General features: G+C 46.4%; 8 protein-coding genes across 11 annotated transcripts; 3 read left to right on the top strand and 5 right to left on the bottom strand.

Annotated features, from left to right (window-relative positions):
* The first annotated feature begins 330 nt into the window (after positions 1 to 330).
* On the top strand, positions 331 to 3,096 carry LOC6737365 (protein Pixie). Its single transcript, XM_016169908.3, has 5 exons — positions 331 to 487; positions 796 to 1,009; positions 1,072 to 1,682; positions 1,742 to 2,458; positions 2,516 to 3,096. The coding sequence occupies exons 2-5, from the start codon at positions 797 to 799 to the stop codon at positions 2,808 to 2,810; spliced, it is 1,836 nt and encodes a 611-aa protein (XP_016031103.1). The 5' UTR covers positions 331 to 487; position 796; the 3' UTR covers positions 2,811 to 3,096.
* A 64-nt stretch (positions 3,097 to 3,160) lies between these two features.
* On the bottom strand, positions 3,161 to 6,705 carry LOC6737364 (myotubularin-related protein 9). The gene is made up of 7 exons (XM_002084166.4): positions 6,132 to 6,705; positions 5,778 to 6,028; positions 5,317 to 5,704; positions 4,779 to 5,254; positions 4,303 to 4,715; positions 4,152 to 4,249; positions 3,161 to 4,089 (listed from the first exon to the last, which is right to left on the bottom strand). Exons 1-7 carry the CDS (start codon positions 6,288 to 6,290, stop codon positions 4,012 to 4,014), a joined length of 1,863 nt encoding a protein of 620 aa, XP_002084202.1. The 5' UTR covers positions 6,291 to 6,705; the 3' UTR covers positions 3,161 to 4,011.
* Positions 6,706 to 7,046: 341 nt separating this feature from the next.
* On the bottom strand, positions 7,047 to 8,355 carry LOC6737363 (uncharacterized Golgi apparatus membrane protein-like protein CG5021). Of its 4 annotated transcripts, none has more exons than XM_016171163.2 (4): positions 8,173 to 8,355; positions 7,955 to 8,037; positions 7,649 to 7,883; positions 7,047 to 7,599 (listed from the first exon to the last, which is right to left on the bottom strand). In XM_016171163.2, exons 1-4 carry the CDS (start codon positions 8,194 to 8,196, stop codon positions 7,270 to 7,272), a joined length of 672 nt encoding a protein of 223 aa, XP_016031099.1. In that variant the 5' UTR covers positions 8,197 to 8,355; the 3' UTR covers positions 7,047 to 7,269. The 4 variants fall into 4 exon arrangements, with proteins under 4 accessions (XP_016031099.1, XP_016031102.1, XP_016031100.1 ...); XM_016171166.2 differs by having other exon boundaries at positions 7,047 to 7,584; XM_016171164.2 differs by having other exon boundaries at positions 8,182 to 8,354.
* Positions 8,356 to 8,639: 284 nt separating this feature from the next.
* On the top strand, positions 8,640 to 10,320 carry LOC6737362 (spermine oxidase). Its single transcript, XM_002084164.3, has one exon. It carries the CDS (start codon positions 8,807 to 8,809, stop codon positions 10,235 to 10,237), a length of 1,431 nt encoding a protein of 476 aa, XP_002084200.1. The 5' UTR covers positions 8,640 to 8,806; the 3' UTR covers positions 10,238 to 10,320.
* Positions 10,321 to 10,411: 91 nt separating this feature from the next.
* Positions 10,412 to 13,956, top strand: LOC6737361 (valine--tRNA ligase). Its single transcript, XM_002084163.3, has 5 exons — positions 10,412 to 10,680; positions 10,749 to 12,502; positions 12,558 to 13,007; positions 13,067 to 13,696; positions 13,752 to 13,956. Exons 1-5 carry the CDS (start codon positions 10,587 to 10,589, stop codon positions 13,806 to 13,808), a joined length of 2,985 nt encoding a protein of 994 aa, XP_002084199.1. The 5' UTR covers positions 10,412 to 10,586; the 3' UTR covers positions 13,809 to 13,956.
* A 293-nt stretch (positions 13,957 to 14,249) lies between these two features.
* LOC6737360 lies at positions 14,250 to 16,478 on the bottom strand. The gene is made up of 3 exons (XM_002084162.4): positions 15,993 to 16,478; positions 15,251 to 15,409; positions 14,250 to 15,186 (listed from the first exon to the last, which is right to left on the bottom strand). The coding sequence occupies exons 1-3, from the start codon at positions 16,204 to 16,206 to the stop codon at positions 14,312 to 14,314; spliced, it is 1,248 nt and encodes a 415-aa protein (XP_002084198.1). The 5' UTR covers positions 16,207 to 16,478; the 3' UTR covers positions 14,250 to 14,311.
* A 1,552-nt stretch (positions 16,479 to 18,030) lies between these two features.
* LOC6737359 (50S ribosomal protein L7/L12) lies at positions 18,031 to 18,891 on the bottom strand. The gene is made up of 2 exons (XM_016171162.2): positions 18,735 to 18,891; positions 18,031 to 18,682 (listed from the first exon to the last, which is right to left on the bottom strand). Exon 2 carries the CDS (start codon positions 18,669 to 18,671, stop codon positions 18,123 to 18,125), a length of 549 nt encoding a protein of 182 aa, XP_016031098.1. The 5' UTR covers positions 18,672 to 18,682; positions 18,735 to 18,891; the 3' UTR covers positions 18,031 to 18,122.
* Positions 18,892 to 19,082: 191 nt separating this feature from the next.
* LOC6737358 (gram-negative bacteria-binding protein 3) lies at positions 19,083 to 20,712 on the bottom strand. Its single transcript, XM_002084160.4, has one exon. It carries the CDS (start codon positions 20,614 to 20,616, stop codon positions 19,144 to 19,146), a length of 1,473 nt encoding a protein of 490 aa, XP_002084196.1. The 5' UTR covers positions 20,617 to 20,712; the 3' UTR covers positions 19,083 to 19,143.
* Positions 20,713 to 20,926: the final 214 nt, after the last annotated feature.

Below are 20,926 nucleotides of genomic sequence, written 5' to 3'. Positions count from 1 at the left end.
AGTTTGGAAATTGCATGTTCCTATATTGAGGGATATGATATATGATATGAATTCAAATTTGATTGTCACTAAACATACTCCAAATAAAATCCCTGAAACATTATAAAACTTATGTCACATACAAATTCATTAAAAATTGTATAAATTTTGCACTCCAATTTTCAAAATATCAAGTTTAAAGTTCGCCTATGAGAAATAAAAATATATGAACACACGTAAGGTAGAGCGTATTATTCAGAAATCGATAATCTCTTTTTAGTGTTTAGATGCTGGAGATATGAATAATAACTGCACAAAACAATAAATAATTATAAACATGCATTCCGAAATTCAATCCCACTTATTGGTATCGATAGTTTCAACGGCCCATCCCTATTCGTAGTAGTGTTGAGAAACTCATCAAAGCTCCCCCCTTTTGAAACTTGTTGGCTGACACGCAAGAGCGTGCGTTCTGTCTGTTTTACAACAATTTCGGCCAAGTTCGCAGGTAAATTTCAAATATTTCAGCACTCTGTAAACGTGAAATTGAAGAACAATGCTTGACGCATAAGGGACGATAGAAATTTTTGGTGGAAACCCCTTGTTTTGGCCACGCTTTGAGGTTATACTTTCACTCACTGACAAACGCTGGCACCTCACCCCCGCTCTTCATCCTTGAATCGGTGCACCAGTTTTGTTTTGACGGTCGGGGATGGTGATTTGCAACGTTGACAATGGACTGATTACCATATAGGCAGCTGATTAGTGGAGCGAAGCCAATTCTGATTAATTTTCTCATTTGAAAACTATCAACAGCATGTCGCGCAGAAAGGAGAACGAGGAGGTGGACAAGCAGACCCGTATTGCCATCGTCAGCGATGACAAGTGCAAGCCCAAGCGGTGTCGGCAGGAGTGCAAGAAGACCTGCCCAGTGGTGCGCATGGGCAAGCTCTGCATCGAGGTGACGCCCACGTCCAAGATAGCCTCGTTGTCCGAGGAGCTGTGCATCGGTTGCGGTATTTGCGTCAAGGTGGGTCAACTTACCTACAACTGCTATAGTCCCCGGAATAACCTGTGCTTTCAATTCCCCAGAAATGCCCCTTCGAGGCCATCACAATCATCAACTTGCCCAGCAATCTGGAGAAGCACACAACGCATCGATATAGCAAGAACTCCTTCAAGCTGCATCGTCTGCCCATTCCGCGTCCCGGCGAAGTGCTCGGTCTTGTGGGACAGAACGGTATTGGCAAGTCGACCGCTTTGAAGATCCTCGCGGGCAAGCAAAAGCCGAACCTGGGGAAGTACGCTAATCCACCCGACTGGACGGAGATCCTTAGCTACTTCCGCGGCTCCGAGCTGCAGAACTACTTCACCAAGATCTTGGAGGACAATCTGAAGGCGCTGGTCAAGCCGCAGTATGTGGATCAGATCCCCAAGGCGGTGCGCGGCGCTGTGGGCGATCTTCTGGATAAGAAGGACGAGAGGGAGCTGCAGACTAAGATTTGTGAAATGCTGGATCTATCGCACATCCGTGATCGTGAAATCGCTCAGCTTTCTGGTGGAGAACTGCAACGCTTTGCCATCGCCATGGTGTGCATACAGAACGCAGACATCTTCATGTTCGACGAGCCGTCCTCGTATTTGGATGTTAAGCAGCGTCTGAACGCTGCCTTGACCATTCGATCACTCCTCCATCCCACCAAGTAAGTTGATGAATAATGTGGCATTGCTTTAAATAATGACGTGGTTCTGTAATATGCAGGTTTATTATTGTGGTGGAGCACGATTTGTCTGTGCTGGATTACTTGTCTGACTTTATATGCTGCCTTTACGGAGTTCCCGGTTGCTACGGTGTGGTTACTATGCCTTTCTCTGTGCGCGAAGGCATCAACATTTTCCTCGATGGCTTTGTGCCCACCGAAAACATGCGATTCCGCACTGAGTCACTTACTTTCAAAGTATCAGAGTCCGCTACGGAGGAGGAGATCAAGCGCATGAACCACTACGTGTATCCCGCCATGGTCAAGACCCTGGGCAAGTTCGAGTTGACGGTGGAAAAGGGTCACTTCAGTGACTCCGAGATCCTGGTGCTCCTGGGCGAGAACGGTACAGGCAAGACGACTTTCATTCGCATGCTGGCCGGTAACCTCCAACCCGATGGCGAGGTGGAACTGCCCATGTTGAATATTTCCTACAAGCCGCAGAAGATTTCCCCGAAATTCCAGAATCATGTGCGCCATTTATTGCACGATAAGATTCGTGACGCCTACGTGCATCCTCAGTTTATTGCCGATGTTATGAAACCCATGAAAATTGAGGAAATCATGGACCAGGAGGTGCAAAACCTGTCCGGTGGTGAGTTGCAGCGAGTCGCCTTGGTCCTGTGTCTTGGCAAGCCAGCGGATGTCTACCTCATCGACGAACCCTCTGCCTACTTGGATTCAGAGCAGCGTCTGGTGGCCGCCAAGGTTATCAAACGGTATGTTTTGCATAGACTTTAAATCTGCACACAAATACTGATGGTTTCTCGCTTTAGTTACATTCTGCACGCCAAGAAAACTGGATTTGTGGTGGAGCACGATTTCATCATGGCCACCTACCTCGCCGACCGCGTCATTGTGATCGAGGGTCAGCCTTCAGTGAAGACGACAGCCTTTTCGCCGCAGTCGCTGCTAAATGGCATGAACCGCTTCCTCGAACTGCTTGGTATTACGTTCCGTCGCGATCCCAACAACTTCAGGCCCCGCATCAACAAGAACAATTCAGTCAAGGACACAGAACAGAAACGCTCCGGCCAGTTCTTCTTCTTGGAGGACGAAGCCTGCAACTAAGACAGGATCACGGACAACTTGGGTTGGACAGCTCGTTTCTCTATGTTCTCCTCAGCTCTCCTTCGTTCATTTTGCATTCTTTCGTTGAAGAACACATTTGCTTTCAAATTAATTTGTTATTGTTGTCGAGGATTGCGTACAATCGAAAATTGGGGATTAATTGTACTTGATTAAAGTGAGTTTTATATACGTTTTTACAGCGAAATAAATAGTGAACCGAAACAACAGAATGTTGTTTTGAATGAGTCTAGCAAAAATAAACAAATTTTCTTTATACAAAACTGCATTTGAAAGTCCTTTTTTCTCAAGTGGTGCTCATAGAATCCTGTGATTGCAAAAGAGATGACATCTGCAAATTAACACGTATTTATTGCACTTAAGCGATAATTACTCAAAATACGCACAATACAAATGTAAATATGAATGTAAATTACATACAAATTTCTGTCATTTCAAATTTGATCACAATTCGAAATAAACGCACAATGAATAACAGCTACAAACATTTATAAGTATATAATTTACAATATTTGTTTTTTGATATACCAACGCATGCACAGCATATTTTTAATGTAAACGCTTTTGAAGCTTTAAATTTATGCGATTTAATCAAATTTACATACAAATTTTTTTCGAAAAAGGCAAATCTTTTGAGTTTACAATACTTAATTTGATCTGTGGCTTGTTGACCACTAAATAACTGACACAAGTAAGTACTATAAATAGGTAATTTTGGAGACTTATACGCTAAAAATTCCATAAAAGTAAATGCGTCAAAAATTGACCCAAATATTTGATAGTTGCATTGTGCAGTTTCGAATCCCAATCTGAGTCTGAGAGTAGAGAGCGTTTTACAAGGAAAGTTTTCAAGTTACAGTAGATCCTCTTTAAGTTTTCTTTTCTTACTACTTTGCAGAACTTATGCAATAGAAGTATAGTTAGTAAAAATGGACACATGTATGTCTAAAATTGAGTGTTTGAGTTGATCCAAAAGCAGATCCTATGGTTTATCCAATAATTTAATTACCTTGTTTATTTTCTTTTTCCTTCAGCATAATTTCTTGTAAATGGAACTTTTAGTGACTTAACATTAGTTTTGCTATGTGCTTAAATAATTGTCGAAATCTTGCAACAGAACGTATCAAAAATAAGTGTATATCATGCAGGAGATTAAAAGATAGAGAACATCTGAGGTAGCCGACTATGTATCGTTTCCACTTTTCATGAGGGTTGACACTTCCTGGCCGAGCTCCATGGCTTGTTTGCGCAGTTTGAGGGCCTAAAAATAAAAAGTACATGTCATCTGTAGGCATTTCGTTATCTATACTAAACTGGACTTACCTGAGTCCGGAGTTCCTTCTCACGGGTGACCAGTTCCTGAATTTGCGACATGACTGTGACTGAGCTACGTTGATCTATCACCCACCGCAAATAGAGATCTAAAATGCATACTTAATTAGTAATCTTTTATATATTAAGTTCTTAAACATACCACTCCACAGCTCTAAGCTTATGGGCGCCACCGATGGCCATATCACATTGGCATTGGGCTCGTATAGCGGATTCAAGAATGTCTGAAGGACATCAGGCCGGTTCAAATAAGACCACAGGCTCGTCGTCCTGGTGTGCACGTTCAGTTCGTTTCTCTCCCGCTCTGAATCGCATAGGAAAGTTCCATACTGCGAAAAGTGACTGTGCTCGAATAGAAGGATCAGCAATTGAGTGCTAAATTCAAAGCTGCAGGGAAACTGCGTATAAAGCTGATAAATGCAATCCAGAAAAAGTACGAAGGTGGCACCGGATGTCTTATTGCGTGTCTGATTTGGTGTGTAGCATGAGTAGCGATGACGTGAGGCAAACGGATGTCCCGCCTGGATCCACTCGCGCTCTATCAAAGCCTGCAGGCTGCAAAGGAAACACGACATAAATATCTTATTCAAGGAAATTAGAATGTTAATGTCAACTTACCCCCTTACTGTCCGGCAGTCGGGATTAAGAATGATCTGCACCAGTGAGGTGACAATAAGCGTGGAATCCAACCCCTTAGCACCGTGCACTAACACTGGACTTCCCTCTTGGTCCAGGCATTGGGCCACCACACAAGAGGCGTTCAGTGAGTTCAGCACGAGACTAAGCCAGCCGCTGCTCTCCAGTCGCGACAGCCATTTATCAGTACTGCACCCCAAATCGTTGCAAGCTTCGATCAGCCGAGCAAAGCTGTCCAAGATAGAGGCGGGCGAACTGACGTTTCCAATTGAACGATTTACTTTCTTCCACTGCGAGTAGTGCAGGTCAGTTTCTGTATTCGATTTGCCCTTACCCCAGGTGTCCACGATGAACCCCTTTCGACTGCGCCCCAGCACCAGATTGAGGATAGCCTCGTCAGCTCTACAGCGCTTGATGCCCTGAATGGACAGCGGCTGGGAGCTTCGCATCAGCGTGGCCTGCAAATATGAATCATTGAATTAATTTAATAGAATTTGCTGGTGTAGATGCAATGACTTACGCCATTTTCATGCCTGTAGCTGAGCACGGGGAAGCGGCCGCCATCGCGGAACGCAGCAGAGAGCACTATCTGCTCGTCCGTAATTGCTTTAGGTACAATTAGCGTGGCGCCATATGTGGCACAGACGCTGAAGTCTCTGTTGACGTTGGTGATGCGCCACTCGCAGGAGGCCTGGGGACTTTGAAGCGCACCAACTCCCACACCACCACCACCACCCGCAAGGGGGTCTATCGCAAAGCCATTTTGCAGAGGATGGGGTATGCCGGCGCCCACAGTCAACGTCGATGTCGAAGTTGATGGCATGCAAATTGTTATGTTGGCCACATTCGGCGAGGACGCACCGCCCATGCCCACCCCGCTTATGAGTTTGGCGAACTCCAGCTCGGGCCTGTCGTTTGGATGGGGAGGTTAAATGAATTGTAGCCAATTTGCTAGTTATGGTGAAGCCATGATGTACTCACCTAAACATCGTGTAGCCGTCCTCCAGGATCGAGTACATGGGCCGGTAGAAAAATGGATAGAGCAGTTCGGTGTTCTGGATGGCACTGAGTGCCTCCAGCGATGCGGCCACGTTGAAGAACTCCTTGCCGCACTTGATCTCCAGCGAAATAATGCGCAGATCCTTGCACTTCAGAGTGATAAGCCCACCGACCACGATGTTCTGCGACAAACTAGGCTTCTTCTCCACACAGTCGATGTTCTTGTGCAGCAACTGAAAAGAGGGGGATGGGCACGATGAATTTCCAATTCAATTATGAGCGCTCCACTGAAGCCGAAGCACATCGGATTAGGTGGGCAGGCCTCAACCCACTTACCCATAGCTCCTGGCTGGTTTCCTGGCGAGCGCTGAGCAGCAAATGGTGCCCGGTGATGCACAGTGTGCCAACTGTTGCACCCGACGCCCCCGCATTCGATGGGTCGTGCAGCAGGACACCGTCCAGCTTGGGGGTCTTTATCAGGTCGGCGAATTCCATGGCGTTGCCCTCGGCGGGGTGTCCGATTTGATTTGGCCCCCACTAATTAACTTTTTGCATTTTGCCCGGCTATCTCCTGTTGCCACTTGATTGCTTCTGTCGACGCCGCTTTCCACCTCCGCCCTTCTTCGCCACGGTTATCCCGCCTTTCGAGTCCCCTTTTTTGAACCCACAGCAGTGCGTACGTCACCGGTTCTGGCGGGGATTTGACGGATTTACGGCACTGCTGCTCTGCAGCTAACAATGAAACTTGCTCCGGGCTGCAAAAACTTTTGTTCCACGCCCCCGCTTACGGCACAGATTGCATTTCTTTCTTTCTTTTCGATTCCGTTTCCGTGCGACTGTTCTGTTTTGTGCTTTGCGACAGTGTGCCCGTCCCTCACTGAGCCGGAAAGCTCAGTTGTGGTGAGCACTATCACACTGCGTTTCGGCTATGAACCGTTATTGCCACTAACGTAAAAACTACAAATTTATCAGTTGTTTTTATATGTAAATATATATTTTATTCAGAAATGATTATATTTACGCTTCTTTTTTATACGATGGTTTTATATATGACACAAAAATGACAAAAAGGAAACTTAACTAAAAAATGTATAATAATCTAACAGTACGGAAAATAATTTGCCACACGTCTTTCGTATTCAGATTAAGATGCAGAGAAAAAAAATGTTACACATTTCGCTAGATCTGAATCCCTTTTAAGATCTATTCCTAAATTTGTAGTTAAACCATTCGAAATAAAACTATGTGGCATACTGGTTGCATGTCACACGCACATGCGGTCCTTTAATCCGAGTAAAAGTAAGAAACGATTAGGGTAGATTGCAGTATGGCTAAATTAAGTTTTACATATGGTACACAGACAGCGATGCCGATCGAAGGTCGTGGTCCGCGCCAGAAGAAGCGTCAAATACTCTTTGGAATGCGCTGCAGCAGACGGTGGCAAGGTGACTTAGTAGATGGAGTCTCCGCCAGCTCAAACGACTCCCGTTGGACGCACATTGGTTGGCGGTGGGGCGCCACTGGGCCTTGTCATAATGTCCACGGCATTCTTGAACAGCTGCGTTTTCACAAAGTCTGTGGCGGCGGAATTAAGATCCTTACTGGCGCCATAGTTACACTTGACGTAGCCATACAGATTGGCGGCATTCAGCGCAATGGCGATCATTACCAGCAGTAGCCATTTGAACTTCAGGCCGAATAGGGCGAACAGGAAGAAGAGGCCCCAGAAGACGGGACAGAGGATGAGTCCCAGCCAGAAGATGCGCTGCTCGTTCTTGTTGACCCGGCTCTGGTAGGATTCAGACTGCGTTTCATTATCAAGGGCAATCTAGTTAGCTAAGCTCGTGACTCACGTTCTTTGACTCAAACACCCAGTGCGATACGCCATCGTCGTCGACGTAGTTCCACCAGCGGAGACCGACCAGCAATCTTCCCGAGATGTTCTTTACCGTCCAGAAGTCGGCGGACAGGAAGAGCACCACGAAAACGAAGCTGGTGATGAAGGAGTCGCTGAACCAACCGCAGAACATATAGATCAGGATCGCGGCGCCCCTGAAGAACAGGTGGAAGAAGGTGACGTACGGGTGCCTGTGGAGTACACGCGTTGGGTTGGGTTGGGGTTAATGGAATTGATCAACAAACATTATTGTTCTGCATACGTGTATTTCTGACCCGCGCGACTGGGATCCCGCATCTCGTCCTCCTCGCCAAAGGGTATCGTGTCATCGTCGAGCAGCGGCACCTGTGTAACACGTATGTGGGATTAGTTTGGCTTGCCTCGTTGTAAAATAGGAGTTTTCGTGGAAAACCTCGGATCGTATTGTCAGAATGGCACCCCAATCAAGCAGCTTGTTAGGTGTTAGTGCGGCATACATACATTTCTTACCGTAGCAGATGCCATGCTGATGTTGGGAGTGACGTCTAATTCCTAGTTGGGTGCAATTTTCATGGATTTTCGTGGTTTTTTAAGGTTTTTAATACATTTTCTTCGCCTGGGACGTTGTTGTTGTTTCTGCCTGCGTAGCCTTTAATCGTTATCGCACTGAGTCGATAGCTCGCAGGGCTGAAAAACTTCTTCGAGTTCGATGGGTTGGCAGCACCATAAGTTATCGAGCCCAAACCTATCGTATTTGAAATCTTCGCAAACATTTTTTATAAAGCTCCCTTTCTTTTTGTGTGTGGAACTTTCATTAGCAATAGCAGCGCCAAATAAGAATAAATGCCACTTTTAAGTTATTTATGAAACGTAATTTTGGCCCAGCATATTAAGTAATAAAAGCCGAAACAATATTACCTAACACGACTTTTATGTTCTGTGACCCGGATTCTCAATGTTACATTTTTGAGGCTCAAAACCTGAAAAGTGTGCAAAAAGTTGTGCTCAAACCGCAGTGGAAGCCATTGAAATGCAGCATCCATCACTTGCCAAGTTAGCCCACAACTTGAAAACTTCATCAGTAGCTCGTTGATCGTCTGCTCTTTCGGTCGAACTTAACTACCAACGTTTCAGGATGGAAAAATGCCGTGCCTCCTCTAGGATACTCATAATCGGAGCAGGAGTTTCGGGCATAGCCGCCGCCACTCGACTCCTGCAGAACAATTTCCAGAATGTTCAGATCCTGGAGGCGGAGGATCGCATCGGCGGGCGGATCAACACCGTGTATTTTGGTGACAACGTCATCGATTTGGGAGCCCAGTGGTGTCATGGAAAGCAGCAAAATTGTGTGTACGACATGGTCAAGGATATGGGTATCCTGAACGAGACGGGCGACTATTACAGTCCCATCAAGAGGGTGAGATCCAACAAGGAGGTGGTTCCACATGAGTTGGCCTGCGCCATTCACGACATTGCTGTAAAGAGCATGCCGAGTGGACCTCATCCGGTTGTGGGATCCTTTGGCACCCACCTGACGCAGACCTTCTGGCGCAAGATCGAGTCCGAGCTACCTCAAGTGAATAGGGATGTGGCTAGTGAGGCTTTGAATACCTTTGCGAAGCATGAAAGCTCTATTATTGGTGCGGACAATCTTTTCGAGGTCTCCGTGAGGGAACACATCGAGTACCACGAATGTGATGGCGACAAGCTGCTCCACTGGGGAACGAAGGGCTACCGGCGCTTTCTGCGCCTGCTGATGAAGGTCAGCGAGGATACGCCAGAGGAGCTAGGTCTACTGGAAGGACGCATTCAACTTAATAAGAAGGTCATCAAGATCGAGTTGGCGTGCCCCCGTAAGGTAATCCTGCGCTGCCAGGATGGCGATTACTTTGAGGCGGATCACGTCATCTGCACCGTTTCCCTGGGAGTTCTGCAGGAGCAGCACGAGAAGCTATTTGTCCCGCCGCTGCCAGCAGCCAAGGTGAATGCCATTCGCAGCCTCACCCTGGGCACTGTGAACAAACTGTATTTGGAGTATGAGAAGCAACCTCTTCCTGACGGCTGGGTGGGTTTCTTCTGCTTTTGGCTGGAAGAGGATCTGATAGAACTGCGAAAGACGGAATATTTCTGGGTGGAGGGTATAACCGGTGTACACATGATCACTTGTCAGCCCCGAATGTTGATGGCCTGGGTGAATGGTCCGCATGGACGCCACATGGAGACCCTGTCCGATGAGAAAGTTCTCGAGGGCTTGTACTGGCTCTTCCGAAAGTTCCTCACTTTCGAAATTCCGCCGCCAAAGCGTTTCGTTCGCAGCTCGTGGTTTTCGAATCCGAACTTCCGTGGCAGTTGGAGTTATCGTGGAGTTATGGCCGATGAAAGGAATACGGGCCCCTGGGATCTGGAGTCTCCTGTGTTGGGCGAAGATGGTCATTTAGGCCTCCTGTTTGCCGGAGAAGCGTCCAGCAGGAATTACTTTTCCACCGTTCACGGAGCTGTGGAGGCGGGTTACCGGGAAGCAGACCGGCTCATTGGTCATTACACCTCATGCAGTGTCAGTGCCTGAAAATTATATATTTTGCTAATGTATTCTTTTGCTAAGTACTTTTCTGTAACTTTGGGTTCTTAAATTCATGGTTTCTTAATAAATGATTCTCTTTTATATTAAAAAAAAAAACTAACTTGGATCCTGATATTCACATACGTAGCCCTTTAGTTGTTTTTTTTTTCTCTTTTGACAAAACAAATAAATAATGAAAAAGTTTTAAAAACATTGAGGAGAAAAGCTTTACCGTTTCTCGTTTAAAATTGGCGCCCAAAATCCGTATATCGATTATCCCATCAGCTGTTTTTATACCATCACCACAAAGATTACAAAAACATTTTTTTTGACATAACATAACACAACATTAAAAATGCAAATAATTAGGAATTCCACCAGTAAACTGCTTAGACACAAGCACCTGTATCAGCCAAGGGTTTACTCCCTATACTACAGTACCCTTAAAGGTGCGTTACCTCCAGTTTCATTCAAAAACCCAGTGCCGGCTAAAGAACTCACCTTTTTCCACTTTTAGATGCGGCTAAGGAGCTTCCTTTGGCAGCAGGATACCAGCCGAAACCAGTGGAAAATGCTTACTGGGAGCGGGAGCATCGCCAGGCTAATCTGCCCAAGGCTTCAGCCAGCAGTTGCAAACGGGGAACATATCGCATGCTTCTACCGCCACCAAATGTAACCGGGAATCTGCATTTGGGCCATGCACTGATGGCCACGGTGCAGGATGTGATTGCCCGCCAGCGCGAACAGCTCGGCTACCAGGTGGACTGGGTACCAGGCACAGATCACGCGGGAATCGCCACCCAGGTGGTCGTGGAACGCACGATTGCCGCTTCTCAGGCGAAAACCCGTCATGAATTGGGACGCTCTGCTTTTCTGGACGAAGTGTGGCGCTGGAAGGCGGAAAAGGGTGCAGGTATCGTACAGGATCTCCGCCAACTCGGCTGCAAACTGAATTGGCAACGAGAATACTTCACAATGGATGAGCAGCAGGCGCATGCGGTCAACGTAGCTTTCGAGCGACTCTTTGAAGAAGGCCTAATTCAACGGCGCAACTCGGTTGTCAACTGGTGCACCGCTCTACGTTCCGCCATATCTGATATCGAGGTAGATAGTGTGGAGATCAAGGAGCCGGTAGAAATAGCCGTTCCCGGATACGACCGCAAAGTACTCTTTGGCAGAATGTACGATTTCGCCTATCATGTAGTGGATGGCGAAACACTGCCCGATGGTTCGGTTGAAGAGATTGTGGTGTCTACCACTAGACCAGAGACAATTTTGGGTGATGTAGCTGTCGCAGTACATCCGCTGGATCCGCGCTACACCAAGTACCGAAACATTGACCAGGTTAAGCTCAAGCATCCTTTCCGTGACGACACCATTCCACTCGTTTTCGATATCAACGTGGACCAAGAGTTTGGCACCGGTGCAGTGAAAATCACACCAGCCCATGACAAATTTGATTTCGAGCTGGCCACTCGCCATAAGCTTGAACCTCGCCAGGTATTCACTGAAACGGGTCTTGTGGTGGATGCTTATTCTGAGTTCAAGGGCATTCCGCGCTTCGAGGCGCGAGATCTCATCGTCAATCGCCTGGAAGAGATGGATTTGCTGCGCCAGGTGCGCTCTCATACCATGCAGTTGCCCATCTGCTCGCGCTCCAAGGACGTTATAGAGTACATGATCTTGCCGCAATGGTTTCTTAAGTGCAAGGACTTGGCAAAGGATGCCTTATCTGAACTGCATAGCGGACGTCTGCAAATCCTGCCTCCGAGCTTCGAAACGGATTGGGAACGCTGGCTGCAGGATAGCCGCGACTGGTGCATTTCCCGGCAGTTGTGGTGGGGGCATCAGGTGCCCGCGTACGAGGTGATCGACTCCCAGGGAAACAGTCAATGGGTGGCTGCTCTTGACGAGAAGGCAGCCAGGCAGAAAGCCATGAAACTGATTGGTAGCGAAGAATTTACATTGAAACGCGATCCGGATGTACTGGATACTTGGTTTTCATCTTCGCTGCTGCCCTTCTCCACGGCCGGTTGGCCGGAGGAGAGCTACAAAGAAAGGTATCCTTTGGACATAATGCAGACTGGCCATGATATTATCTTCTTTTGGGTGGCGCGCATGATGATGTTGGGTCTGAAGCTGACCGGCGAGGCACCCTTTCAGAGAATTTTGCTGAACGGCATTGTGTGCGATGCCCATGGCCGGAAGATGTCCAAGAGTCTCGGCAACATCGTGGCCCCACAGCAGGTGGTTCAGGGCGCCAGCTTAGAGGTAAGTTGGGTCATTCTTGCCAAGAATAATATTTAACGATATATTACATCTGTAGAGCCTGAAGGCTGGCTTAGAGCAATCGTGCGAGGCGGGCATCATTAAGCCTTCAGAGTTAAAGGCCTCCACGATTGGAATGACGCATATGTTCCCCAATGGCATCCAAGAGTGCGGCACCGATGCACTACGCTTCACCCTGATGAGCCACAACATCAAGAGCCACTTCATTAGCTTCGATGTGAACACCTGCTACACCAATAAGCTGTTCCTAAACAAAATATGGCAAGCTATGCGATTTACCCTCGGCTCTGCCAAGGGACTGGGAATCTCGCTGCATCAGTTTGAGACACTTGAAGGTGTCAATGTGGGCCTTTGGGATCGCTGGATAATCGGACGCCTCGCGGAGACCTTGTCTGTCTGCTCGCAGAGCTACAGCAACTACAATTTCCACTTGGCCACAGCAGCCCTAAAGACCTTTTTCTATCAAAATCTCTGTGATACTTACCTGGTAAGTTCGTTGTCATTCAATTGTTATTGTGCATCAACAAAAGCTGCTGAAATCCACAGGAAACCACCAAAATTGCGATAGGAAATGGCAGTGCTGATGCCTACATCCATGTGGGCACCCTGACCGCTTGCCTTAGCTGGGGACTACAGGCCATGGCCCCTTATACTCCCTTTGTGGCTTCCGAATTGCTGCAGCATGTGCCCCTTAATATAGAGCTTAAACTGTCCGACTACAAGGATGAGAAGTTGGAGGAAGAGGTCAACGAAATTGTGAACATCTGCCATAACGTGCGACAGGTTAAGAGTCGCAATAAGATCAGCAAGCGCCATCATCCGCACCTCAGTTTGTTTGCACAGAATACGGACTCGGAAGGGGTGCTTCGTCGTCATTTGCCGCAGATCAAGGTGCTATCACGCTGCGATGACGTGGAACTGGAATTGTTTGATGAAAGCTCAAAGATTTCGAAGAAACTCAGCTTCTTCTCGTCGGCAGGAGCACTCTGCTCCTTTGGCTTAAAATTGAGCGATGGATTGGCTCTGACTCCGGAGAAACAAGAAGAAATGGAGAAGGCCAATGCCAAAAAACTGAAGAAGTTGGTCTCCGAACTGCAGCGGTATCGCATGCGTCTGGATAACGAAGCCTTCCAACTGATGGCCGACAAGAAAGTTAAGTCGCATTTCGAAAACAAGGTAATGTGCCGTAGTTTTGTTTCCATGCAACATATTTACTGGGTTTTTATTGCAGGTCAAAGAGTTGGAGGCGGAAATCAACAGTCTCACTCGGCTGGCAGTGATGTCCTAATGCACTGCATAAAAATAAGCTTAGATAATTCCTTTGTTATTGTCTTAAAACCGCCTAAGTCATCTGTTTGTTTAGAAGTAAAGACTGCAATATTTATTAAATGCGCAACGTACCTTATAAAGGTACTAAGCATAAAGATATTAATCTATTTGTCAGTGGTCTAATTCAAATATCAATTTCTGTTGGAAAATTTAGACATTTCCGTTTTAAACCGCTAACTCTTTTGTCACCAAAACCGCAAAATACTACAGATATTTTTTTTGAATTTGTTTTAAATTCCTATTAGATCATTTTTGCTAATTGCTAAGTTCACGAAATCAAACGAATATTGGTTTAAATCGGAAATGGTTATTGTTTTTACACTTTCGAATGTTAATTAATGTTTAAATTTACCAGATGCTTCGTCAAAATTCCTCGAAAGGATCCCCAATTTCTCTTCTCCACATATGTATCACGGTTTGTTGTTATGCTATGATTATCAAGTCTTTTATTTTATACCATATTTACAGAATTGGACATGCGTTCTGCGAATACGACAAGTAGAAGCCGCGATTCGATATGTCCATATCCTCATTGCCATCGGTGACTGTATAGACAACGAATGGCTTCGCCGATGTGGTCGTGGATACCAGACCCAATCCACAAAAGCGATCGCTGGGCATCGCAACGCCGCCCTGCGTTGGCGAGGGAATGATGATGTAGTCCGTTGTGCATTCCTGACTCTGAACAGATGAGGTGGCCAGCAGAGTGGGATCCACTGCACCCACATCGTTGGTCAGCGTAAAGGAGTACGTATCGGAGCCAACCTGGCTGTAGGTGATGGAACACATTCCCGCTGCCTTGCGTATGCAAATACCATAATTGGTGTTCGCCAACTGCCGCGTGCCTTGCACTCCAATGGAATTGAGGGCGGAGGCCGCCGCCGAATTGTAATTAAAACTGGCCAGGGTGCCGCTGCTGGGCATGTAGTATTGCAGGCAACCGGCTGGCGCCAAAGTGGCCGACGTGCAGCCCAGCATCCTTATCTGGAACTGCCAGTTGCGGTTGAATGTATAACTTCCGGATGTGGCCACCGAGATGGTGATCGGACTGACACCATTAAAGTCCACATACACATGCTGACCGGCGTTCTCGCCACAAATGCTGGGCACTTGCGAGGCTCCGCCAGTGATGGTCAGGGCATCCGTGGAGCAGAATCCATCGCCCGATGGTGGTGCCAGCGACAGGGAAAGGAAGTCCACTCGCAGCTGGCAGATCGACGAATCCGGTGGCGTGACCACAATGGAACACCGTCCGCCGCCGCCATATGGAGCCGGATAATTGCTGTTGTAAAAGTACGTATTGTTGTAGGAAGTACTTGCTCCACATGTCCTTTGATCTGCAATCATAGTTTGTTATTGAGTACTTGATGGAGTAAATTGAACGTTTTCGAAAGTACTTACAAATGCAGCAAATGGCCTGCGCTGTGATGGAGGAGCAGCTGCCCGCCGCCACGCCGCTGTTGTCGGTGCACTCTCCGTTGATTACGCAGGTGCCCAGGAGCAGGTTGTTGCCCACACAGATGTCGTTGGAAAAGCGACCGATTGTATAGAATGGAAACCCTGGAAACGAAAGAAATGGTCATTGAAATGTCATTGAAAATTATCTGGATAATCCGAGGGAATTATGACCGGAGGGTTGGGAAACAGAAGGGATAGTAACTTTATGATTCTATAAAAATGCTGTCAGCCCTTTATCTCTGATTGTAAAACCCAAACTAATAACTTTACAGTAGTAAGATACTAAGAAAGATAACTGGAAAAAGCACTATGCTTGAACTTAATATTAATAATATTAATTTAAAACAAATAAATTTCTTATCACAGATAATTGAATAAATATAGAAGAGTTACTATTCTTGAACAACTAGAAATCAAACCTTAACACACAGCAAATATGTCTTAGCGAGGCTCCACTTTATATTTCTGAAATGCAATGCGCAAATGGAAACGTTTTCCGCGGAAGCAATGATGATTGTAGGGCATGGGGACAGCTAAGACTAAAGAATCCACCTGCGGTACATGCACAGTGGGTGATAATTGAGGCCTGACCCACATACTTCCACCACGACGGAAAAACAAACTGCCGGCATTCATCCGGTCCGATCTCGTCAAGAGTAACCTGCTGGGGAGGAGCTCAACTTACAGCGAGGATGTCGCGATCCACTGTGGACCAAGCTGGAGTTTCCGTCCTCCGCGAGAAGGGTATCATTCGCCAGGATCAGGGATTCATTAGCCTTCGACAGTGGAGCTAAGGCCAAACTGCTGGCACGTGCCGCACTGTATATGCCCACTATGTAGCTGCTGAAGAAGATGGCCACGAGGGCCAGAAGCTGCGAGGAACGGCCACCGGCGGACATGATGATCGATTGACGTACGGATCACTTTCGGTTTTCACTCGGGTTAGCTGGAGCTAGAGCTAGAGCTGCTGCAACGGAGCTGGTACGGATTGGCTACCGATCGAGAGAGACGTTCACTCGCGCGTGTGACACAATGGATACTGAGCCGCTGGAGACCCGAGTTTTGGGGGCACAGTCGGATGGGCCAGCCCAGTGGGCTGCTCAGGTGCTAATTGAGAGAACCCGACAACCTATGCACCGTGCCCAGGGACGGCTCCAAATCGCTCAAAGGAAACGTGGACAGTCATTTCTTATCTGCATTATTTCCATATTGGGATTCTCATTGTATTTCGATTTCAAAAATTTTATCTGACAAATCATAAATTACTAATAAAAAATATTTTATCCTATAACGAAAATAAAAATTATAGGATATAACTATTTTATATCTTATAAAATGTAATCTACAACAGTATATATATTTGCATATAATCTGATACTATAAAAACTAATGCAATCTAATTTGATTTAATAAAATACATTAAAATATAATATTAAATCCTATCTGATCTAACATGGTCTCGCATTATTAAATATAGTCTTGTAAAACAATACCATATACTCTTAAAAATTCGAATAAATTCGAACACTCTTAAGAAATCTAATCCAAGTTTTAAATGTGGAATATAATTAAAAGCATTTTAAAAATATCTCTTAAGCATGTTAATCTTAAGGACATAGAAATCTTTAATGCTAGTCGACCCATTATTTGCTATTCTCATTAAGTGAATTTCACCATATGATTCGCACCCCAATCCGCTCCTGTCCGGAGATCGTGTGGCGCCTATTTCACCTGGTCCGGGAGAGAATGTGGAGCACTCACGCATGGGAAGTGCTCGGCTTCTAACTCGTATTGGCTTTAGTGGTTACTCGAATTTACGCGTACCGCTTCTAGACAAAAACAAACCGATTTCTGGGCGAGGAAAGTGATAGAAATGCCTGGCACTGGCACTGATACCCAATTTGCCGGGCTGCGCACGCGTGCAGCGCCGCATGATTCCCCCGGATGGGATAAAAGAAAGTGTCCGTCTGTTTGCTCTTCTCTGCGGTATGTAAACGCAGCTCCACACTGGCATCTTCTTTCCGCTCGAGCCAGTTTTAGTGGCTATAAATAAAATCGAAAACTCGGCTCCATTGTGATCCGTACGTTTACAGACCATGATGATGTAACGGTACCATCTAGCTGGATTTGGCGCGTGTTTTTGAGTCAGCAAGAGCTGATTACTGATCTGCTTTGGTGCATTTACTAGAACGCAGCTCGACACGCACGACGCCAATTAGCAGGACACCACTAATCGCCGACTATGACACTAATTAAGGTTTAATCCCAAAAGGAAGGTAAAAGTGGATTGGGTTGGATTGTTTTCCAGGCCGAAGCTTAGAAAGTTGCAAGTAATTTTCTGCGTTGCCAACTACGAGCGATCCATATAAGTTACTTAGAGTTCGATTGGGGCTTTGTGAACTACATTTTCAGAAATATGGTTTCAAAGTTTCAAAAACAGCTTTTTCTTCTATAATACATATATATCTCTATATAAACGTGTTCAAAATTAAACTTAATATGACTAAATAAAGGAACATAAACAATTGAACATTGAAATATTCAAAAATTCGGAATAAGGAAAAAAAAATGATTTTGTGAACAATACAAAATACTAAGAAAACTAACTGTAGCTCTACCATAAAGTATTATGTAAATATTTCGCGAAAAGTATTTTAACTACTTTAGGCTGAAAATGTATCCTTCTATTTTGCACAAACGAAAAAATGGGGTTAAACAAAACGTAAAGTTTACAGCAAATGTTGCCTGGCTTTTTATTAAAACAGTAACTAGCAGCTAAACGCAAAGTGGGTAAACAAAGGCACCACGGCCGATCCTACTCGATCTCGATGATGGCGCCCGCCTTGGACAGTGCCTCCTTGAGCTTCTCGGCCTCCTCCTTGGGGATGTCCTCCTTGACGATGGTCGGTGCGCTCTCGACGAACTTTTTGGCCTGCACCAGGTTCATGCCCTCGAGTAGGTTCTTCACCTCCTTGATCAGCGCAACCTTCTGCTTCTCGTCGAACTTGACCAGCTTGACCTTGAAGGAGGTCTGTACCTTCTTGGGCGCTGCCTCCTCCTCATCCTCGGCGGGAGCAGCACGTGCCGGCCCAGCGGCGAATTGTGGGGCAAATGCGGTCTCGGGCAGGTTCAGTTTCTGTTTGAGCAGGGTGCTCAGTTCGGCCACCTCGAGGAGATTGAGGGCGGCGATGTTGTTGACAATCGAGTCCAGTTTGGGATTGGGCGGCTTGGCGGCTCCTTCCGGCGCGGGAGGCACCAGTTTTTCCGCACCCGAGACTGCTGCGGCCGGAGCCGCTGCACTGTACATGCGATGTAGCTGCACTTGGCGCGAAATCTGGCGCAGGGCGAGGCGTGTGATGTGCATCTTATTGGTATCTGCAAGTCTTAAGTTAGCAAATTGTTCAACTATCATTTATTATCCATTTACTTGCGCTTTTCGGATGACAAAATAAATTCTATGGGCCGCAGCAGCAGGTTATGTGAGCAGTTTATCGATAAACAGCACCAGGGCTGCAAACATAATTTGGTTGAACGGCAGTGCCATGCTTAAATAAAACCATATGGTTAGAAAAGTAACGTAAAAATACCGCTAAATAAATCATTTAATTTACAATTGTTTTTTGCTCGCTTTTGCTTATTATAAAAATATATGTGTAAATTAACATGGAAATTTATTCAAAAAAATAAACAGGTAAGAAACTTTGAATTAGCTTTTCTTTTAGAAAGTTCTCCCATCTATTTTCTTGCATCTATAATCATATAAATATTTAAAATGTATTGTATAAATGTAAATTACATTTGTTTTATTTCCTAAGCTTGTAATTCAATTACAGAGTTTACAAAGAGAACACCTTCACGTAGTCGATCTTCATGTGGCCCTCGTCCAGCCAGTGGTCCCTGATCTTCTTGACTTCCTTCCAAAAGGCCTTCTGCGCCTGCGGCGCCTTCTCGTTCCAGGGTTTTAACTCGTGCTGGTACTCGTTAAAACCGCCCACGCTGAGTCCGAAGGTCAAGTAGAACTCCTGATCGAAGGGCGCCAGTCCAGTGCCCTCCTCCAGTTTTTGGGCCTGCGGTAAACTCTTTCCGCCGGCAGTCGTCTCGCTGAAAGCTCCTTTAGCACTCCCCTGGACACACCACTCCTTGCCGTCCACCAGCCAGCGAAGTTCCCTGGGTGTCCATTCGAGGGTGTAATTGTGGAAACTATCGCTCCAGTCCTCGGAGTTATTTCCAGTACCTGGTTTCAGGCAATTCTTGACCGACCGCAGCGGCTCATCTGCGAAGAGCACGGCGGCGCCATACAAATCCAGATTACCTCCATTCGGACGGGTATAAGCGATTCTCAGCTGTCCTGACCGATAGTCATCCACTCCGTAGATCGGACGCTTGGGCTGCAGCCAGATTTGTGGAGTCACCCACTGTGCCCTCGGCATTTTGGCTCTCACCTCCACGCGACCGTATTTGAAGGAGAAATCCTTGGAGGAGAACTGAGCGGTGACCATTGGTGGAAGTCCGTCATTCATGGTTCGGCCATTCCTTACACAGTCGTGGGTATTCGCTTGTCCCGTGCACTTTTCACCCAGATCCAAACTTTCTCCCGATCCCTTCTTGAATTGTTTTTTCATTGTGTTCGTCGAGAGCACCACATGACCATTGGCCAAGCACAAGGTTTCCGGAGCGTCATCCACGTAAACATTAAACTCGTAATCGGGTTGACCGGAAAACCTGCGTTCTGCTTTCCACTTATTGGGATCCAGCTTTGAAGCATTGAACTCATCCACGAACACCAGCTGTCCGGCACAGCGAGTGGGTGCTCCATTGACCTCGGTCTTGGGAGTAGTACAACCCAATCTTATGTCGATATCCGGATCGGCAGGTGGAGTCCAGGGAGTTGTGGAGACTGGAACCACAGGTGGATGTGGTGAGGCATTATTACCACTGTACCCATTGACCACAAACGACCCGTCGTCTTCGCGATAACCCAGTCCGTTGTAGATAACGTATGTCCAGTAGTACAGGGTGTCGCCGGGCTTTAGAGCCGTAGTCCGGTCCCGGAAGGTCCAGCGTCCGTTTTTCGCTTTGACAATGTCCCGTGCCCAGGTGCCAGCTTCCAGGCCCTCCATCTCCTCATTTAGTTTGCCATGGAAGGCGAACAGGGTGATGCCCTCCTCGTCGGGAATTGAGACCTCGAATCCCTTGGGATAGAAAATCTCGATCTTAGCCTTGGGTACTTCATACCCCTGAACGCCAAGGAGCAGGAACAGCACTTGGAGGCAGCAGCTCCAGGCCACAAAGCGCGATGCCTCCGCCATTGTGGGAATACCAATTGAAACTGCGATGAGCGGTCAGACAAGTCGGGCTTAAAAGTCTGAGAAGCTTATCAAGAACCGGTCGAGGCTTTGTTTGTTAAAGGTGCACTGCAAAAAAGTATACACTGTATAGTGTTATCGCAGATTCTAAAGTCTAAAGCCTATGTTGAAGCAAGTATGTGCCGTTGTAGCTAAAAATAACAATCGCCTATTTAATCAACACTATAATTTGTACATTATTGTATTTAAAATAATTTTGGTGTTCTTATATATAAAAATCTTTAATGGTAGTATTTTCTAAATACTTAAATAT

This window comes from Drosophila simulans, chromosome 3L (assembly GCF_016746395.2).
Source record: "Drosophila simulans strain w501 chromosome 3L, Prin_Dsim_3.1, whole genome shotgun sequence".
Lineage (NCBI taxonomy): Eukaryota > Metazoa > Arthropoda > Insecta > Diptera > Drosophilidae > Drosophila > Drosophila simulans.
Note: the sequence above shows the minus strand (reverse complement) of the source record. Positions and strands in the feature narration are given on the sequence as shown.

Bases quoted from the DNA above. Each gene is read 5' to 3' on its own strand.
- LOC6737365 (XM_016169908.3), top strand. From the start codon at position 797: ATGTCGCGCAGAAAGGAGAACGAGGAGGTGGACAAGCAGACCCGTATT. The intron at 1,010-1,071 runs GTGGGTCAACTT...TCAATTCCCCAG, and splicing joins GTTGCGGTATTTGCGTCAAG to AAATGCCCCTTCGAGGCCAT. The intron at 2,459-2,515 runs GTATGTTTTGCA...TTCTCGCTTTAG, and splicing joins GCCGCCAAGGTTATCAAACG to TTACATTCTGCACGCCAAGA.
- LOC6737364 (XM_002084166.4), bottom strand. From the start codon at position 6,290: ATGGAATTCGCCGACCTGATAAAGACCCCCAAGCTGGACGGTGTCCTG. The intron at 6,029-6,131 runs GTAAGTGGGTTG...CCCTCTTTTCAG, and splicing joins AAACCAGCCAGGAGCTATGG to TTGCTGCACAAGAACATCGA. The intron at 4,716-4,778 runs GTAAGTTGACAT...TTTCCTTTGCAG, and splicing joins GACTGCCGGACAGTAAGGGG to CCTGCAGGCTTTGATAGAGC.
- LOC6737363 (XM_016171163.2), bottom strand. From the start codon at position 8,196: ATGGCATCTGCTACGGTAAGAAAT. The intron at 8,038-8,172 runs GTATGTATGCCG...CGTGTTACACAG, and splicing joins CATCTGCTACGGTAAGAAAT to GTGCCGCTGCTCGACGATGA. The intron at 7,884-7,954 runs GTATGCAGAACA...TGTACTCCACAG, and splicing joins CGCGCGGGTCAGAAATACAC to GCACCCGTACGTCACCTTCT.
- LOC6737362 (XM_002084164.3), top strand. From the start codon at position 8,807: ATGGAAAAATGCCGTGCCTCCTCTAGGATACTCATAATCGGAGCAGGA.
- LOC6737361 (XM_002084163.3), top strand. From the start codon at position 10,587: ATGCAAATAATTAGGAATTCCACCAGTAAACTGCTTAGACACAAGCAC. The intron at 13,008-13,066 runs GTAAGTTCGTTG...TGAAATCCACAG, and splicing joins ATCTCTGTGATACTTACCTG to GAAACCACCAAAATTGCGAT. The intron at 13,697-13,751 runs GTAATGTGCCGT...TTTTTATTGCAG, and splicing joins AGTCGCATTTCGAAAACAAG to GTCAAAGAGTTGGAGGCGGA.
- LOC6737360 (XM_002084162.4), bottom strand. From the start codon at position 16,206: ATGTCCGCCGGTGGCCGTTCCTCGCAGCTTCTGGCCCTCGTGGCCATC. The intron at 15,410-15,992 runs GTAAGTTGAGCT...TTTCGTTTCCAG, and splicing joins TGGATCGCGACATCCTCGCT to GGTTTCCATTCTATACAATC. The intron at 15,187-15,250 runs GTAAGTACTTTC...CTATGATTGCAG, and splicing joins GCAGGCCATTTGCTGCATTT to ATCAAAGGACATGTGGAGCA.
- LOC6737359 (XM_016171162.2), bottom strand. From the start codon at position 18,671: ATGCACATCACACGCCTCGCCCTGCGCCAGATTTCGCGCCAAGTGCAG.
- LOC6737358 (XM_002084160.4), bottom strand. From the start codon at position 20,616: ATGGCGGAGGCATCGCGCTTTGTGGCCTGGAGCTGCTGCCTCCAAGTG.